This window comes from Rhinopithecus bieti, unplaced genomic scaffold (genome assembly GCF_001698545.2).
Source record: "Rhinopithecus bieti isolate Rb0 unplaced genomic scaffold, ASM169854v2 scaffold_41677, whole genome shotgun sequence".
In the NCBI taxonomy this organism is placed as follows: domain Eukaryota; kingdom Metazoa; phylum Chordata; class Mammalia; order Primates; family Cercopithecidae; genus Rhinopithecus; species Rhinopithecus bieti.
In genome coordinates, this window is record NW_016816848.1 from 101645 (window position 1) to 106316 (window position 4672).

Sequence of the window (4672 nt, forward strand, 5' to 3'; positions counted from 1 at the left end):
TAGCTTTTTTTTGTATTTTTTAGTAGAGACGGGGTTTCACCGTGTTGGCTAGGATGGGCTTGTACTCCTGTTTTCGTGCTTCGGCCGTCTGGGCCTCCCAAAGTGCTGGGATTACAGGCTTGAGCCACCGCGCCCGGCCTGTATTTTTTTTTAGTAGAGACGGGGGTTTCACCGTGTTAGCCAGGATGGTCTCGATCTCCTGACCTCGTGATCCGCCCGTCTCGGCCTCCCAAAGTGCTGGGATTACAGGCTTGAGCCACCGCGCCTGGCCGCCCCATACCTTTTGACCTCAGTGCCTCAGTTCAGACTATTCAATCTGCCTGGATCACCTTCTCTACCCGGCTGAGTTCTACCATCTTCCGAAGTTCATGAGAAACACCACCTTTTTAATGAATGTTTTTCAACTCTGTGCTAAACTAGTCACCCCATCCAGATGTTATTTCTCTCTTTGATTTCTACAGAAAATATTTCAGCACCATTACTCTTAATATAATTTGCCTTAATTTTAATAGCTATCTTTGTTTTAATGCCTCTACCAGGTTGTAGTAGTTTGAGAAGCGGCTCTATCCTTCCTCTGCTCTTTCTCTAATACTGATACACTGCTTCCCAGAATTAGGCATATAATGAGTACTTAAGGAACTTAATAAATTATTGTCACAAGAGATTAGTCTCTTTTCTTGGGCATGAGAAAGAGGAAGAAAGAATGGGAAACGTTTCTCATTTGAGACTCAGCATGGAATTTCTCAGAAACAATAAGGAAACAAGTACCATAATTACGGGCTAATATTTTATTCTTTTTGCCAGCTAAAAATCTATACATAATGATAACTTCGTTTCTATGGACACAGAACTGCTTGGCATTCCTAAGAACCTACCTCCAAAAGCATTTCTGGAATACAGTTTGTGCTTGAAGTGACACACCTGCAGAAAATAAATATTTTCCTTTCATCAACTTTGCTTAAGTCTGCCTTAAGCCTCTTCTGAAACCAAATACTGTTAATGACAATAGAAAGGGTGAAAGAAAAAGAAGGAAAGTGGATGTTCTAAACACCTGAGTTAATTTCTAAAAGCAAATTCTAAGGGGAAAACACAGGCAAACTAAAAAAAAAAACCAAAAAAACACCCCTTTTATCATCACTTTCCAATTCGACCTTTATCTGTTGCCATATTCCAGGAAACAACTGAAACCTTAAGGTAAGAAGGTCTTCAAAGGCTTCTATTTCCTTTTTCCATGCAAATCTTTAAAATCGGACTAATCTTTTTATGTACATATTTAAGTATTGCTATATTCATTCAGTATATATTGAGAACTGTCCTGGGCATACAGAAGTGAGTAAGACACACAAGGCCTCTGCTCTAAATGTCTATAGGCTGCTAGAGAACCCATGTACATTCTACTGGAGAAAATGAAAAACATACAAACCAATGAACAAGATAATTACAGATTACGATAAGGGCTGTAAAGCAGAGAAAATAAACAAGACACAGAGACATTCAATAATCAGTGAAGGCCTCTCAGATACATTTAAACACTGAAGAGAAAAAAGGACCAAGCCATGCACAATACCTGGGTAAAATCTTCCCAAGCAAAGACAAGTGGAAAGGTCCGAGAGGGAAACAGCCCCATTCTGTTTAAGGAACACAAACAAGGCAGTGTGGCTAGCTGTGGTTTTTCAAACTAGGGGTCACATTTTAAATTGCGATGTTAAGTTTGTGGGTAATTCCATTTTTTAAAAGGAAGTCAAATAGAAAAAATACATCAGAGAGTCACATGTTTTCAGAAGTATTCTTTAATGAACTTTTGCTTCAGTTATGTGAGTTTGCACATGTTTGTACTGGGTTGCAACATATAACATGTATCTTACTTTGAACCGTGGTCAAATCTGCACTAAGCAAGCAGAGTAGTAACAGATGACGATAGGGGGTGGAGGGCTGGCAGGAGCCAGATCACACATGGCCTTGAATTATAGGCCACCATAAAGAATTGAGATTTTATTCTAAACGCAGTTGGAAAGGCACTGAAGGGTTTCAAGCTGGAGAGTGACATGATCTAATCCGACATCAGGGTATTGCCAAAAGATTACTGTAGTGAAAATCAGAAGACATGAACACTAGTCCTGGCCTAGCCAATAACATCAGGGATTTTGAGCAAATCTCTTAATCTCTCTAGACCTCACTTTCTTCATTTTAAAAACGAGAAGGTTGCCCCAAGATGACCTTTAAGATTTTGTTTATTGCCTAATTTCTGCCTGTATTCTGCTTCCTCCCTTCGGCATAAATAAATGACTATTGGGGTGTTACTAGCTCATTAGGTCTAATTCTGAGTTACTTCTTAAAATATTATAAACCATGTATTAACTGCTATAATAGTTACATTTCTGTAGAAAGCAATTGAAGAATGATCTCTTTTGGAACCAGCTATATTATTAGAAGTGGGAACTCTGGGTGAAAAGTGAATCAAGTGCTTTTGCAACTCTCCGGAACAAAGTTTGGGGTGTGAAGAAAATTGGCAAGGAGGTATGAAAAGATTTACTGACAAGCATTTGAAACCGATTTCCAGATTTGTTCTGTCATCAACTGATGCATAATCTAGGATGGTTGAAAGTTGCAGGAAACCTCTGCTAAATACTAGGCAAGATGTAGAAGCTTCACTCCTTTCAGAGTAACCAAAATGACAACTGAGGCAAAATATTCACGGAGATTCTACTATATGTTAAGACATGCTAGACGGTTTGATATATGTTTTTTTAAAAAAATTAATCCTACTATATTATTTGCACTTCATAGATATGAAAACAGGGGCTCTGAATAGACAAGCTATTTAGTGGCAGGGTCAGGATTATAATCAATCTTAAGGTAGGTAACATATAAATCCTTATTTAATTCCATATTTACAATAAGTTATTCCATATGTTTTACAAAATTACTGTACAGGTATTAAATATTCAGTTAAGTACCTGACAACTCAAGTATCTGTGACATCTGGACACAGAATGTTCGACCAATAAATCAATTCTGGACTCATAGGTACTTTGCAAGATACAGTTTGGGATAAGAACTTGTTCCAGCACTGGACGGCCTATTCTGTGGGTAGCATGCTGGGTTGTATGAAAGCGAGATCAAGCAAAATATCCAAGGAATTTGTATACCCAATTAAGTACACATCAATAGTATTATGGCAGTTTCCAGGTACATTTTCTCTAGTGTTGCTGGTGAAAGGCCAGCAGTGGAACCGTGGACTGGACAATGTCACCCGTCTTGTGGGCCTAACAAGTATCCTGCAAGTTCCATAAACACGAGGACATGCTAAAAACTTAACCGATTTCCAACTTACATTAACCCTTTAAAGGGAGCATGGGACACACCACTTGACCATTTGAAGCAGTGCACACGGCTTGTCATGGAGAGGAAAACCTTTGAGACGTGCCCTGCATCATTCTTGTGAGGGTCGAAAGGGTCCCTAACACCTCCCACAAATACACTCACAAACACTCCAGCAAAGTTGGGGATGCTCACTGCACACCTTCCTTAACACCCGGAACAGAGTACCCACCTGTCACATACTCAGCTTCGAACCTCCGCCGGGTCTCAGAGATGAGCTTGGCTTTATTCTGGGCGTGATTCTGGATGGGAGACATGACCGGACCTTAGATACTACTTCCATCAACCCGTTTACCCTCAACCCAGCCCACCTGCACACGAGCGCTCGGTCCCCGGGCCTTAGAGGCGGCTTCCGGGTCCGGGGGGCCAGCGGCGGTGCAATAGGCTCCTCACCTCGGCCATGATCACGGTCGTGGAAGTGATTGCAGTTGTCGCCGTCGCCCGTTCTATCTTCGCCAACCGAGTATCTCATCACCCGCGAGTCCCGCCCAGAGGTAGACAGAGAAGGGTGGGAGGGGGAGGCGGTCGCGTGACACCGGAAGGCGGACAGAAGTGCCGCCGCACCGCCCAATCCAATGCGGACGCCTGGGTCTGGAGGCGGGACCAGGCCCTCAGCCTAGGTCCCATTCGATTCTCGTCCGGCCTCGCCCCACGACATCCCCCGCACTGCGGTCCCGCCCCCGCCAGCCGGGAGATCGCCGGCGCTTCCCCTGCGGAGCTCCGCCCTAGAGAGCTTGCCGGCTATTTGCTTTCACAACACTCCCCAGGGCCCCGCCTCCTTAGCCTCCCTTGGCAACCGTCTCCTGGCTGGCTTCTAGGCTCCGCCTCCTCTGCGTTCGACGCAGCCTCCGCCCGGCCTCCCAGGATGCAGCGCGCTGGCGGGAGGTTTGGAGCCCATGGATACTGTATCCGCGTAGGGCATTCGGTATGTTGCCGCTGCGTTGAGGTAGGATGGGGCTGGCAAGTCTTCCCTTCCCGGGACTTTGCAGAGGGGGCAATAGGGCTGGATTCCTCTCCCTTGTCCCCGCATTGCGCCGAGACCTGGGTCTGCCATTCCTTGGAATTATAATTGGATTTTATTTTATTTTTTATTTTTTGAGACGGAGTCTCGCTCTGTCCGTCCCGGGCCTGAGTGCAGTGGCAGATCTCAGCTCACTGCAAGCTCCGCCTCCCGGGTTACGCCATTCTCCTGCCCTCAGCCTCACCGCATAGCTGGGACACAGGCGGCCCCCGCCACGTCGCCCCGCTAGCTTTTTTGTATTTTTCTTTAGTAGAGACGGGGTTTCCCGTG

At 44.8% G+C, this 4672-nt stretch overlaps 1 protein-coding gene across 1 annotated transcript in view; it reads right to left on the bottom strand.

Annotated features, from left to right (window-relative positions):
• LOC108517449 (motile sperm domain-containing protein 2-like) overlaps window positions 1-4003 on the bottom strand; it is a 45201-nt gene extending 41198 nt beyond the window's left edge. The window contains 2 exon segments of the mRNA XM_017855387.1: window positions 3554-3623; window positions 3775-4003. Of these exon segments, the coding sequence (XP_017710876.1) occupies window positions 3554-3623; window positions 3775-3783 (79 nt within the window). The 5' untranslated portion in view covers window positions 3784-4003.
• Window positions 4004-4672: the final 669 nt, after the last annotated feature.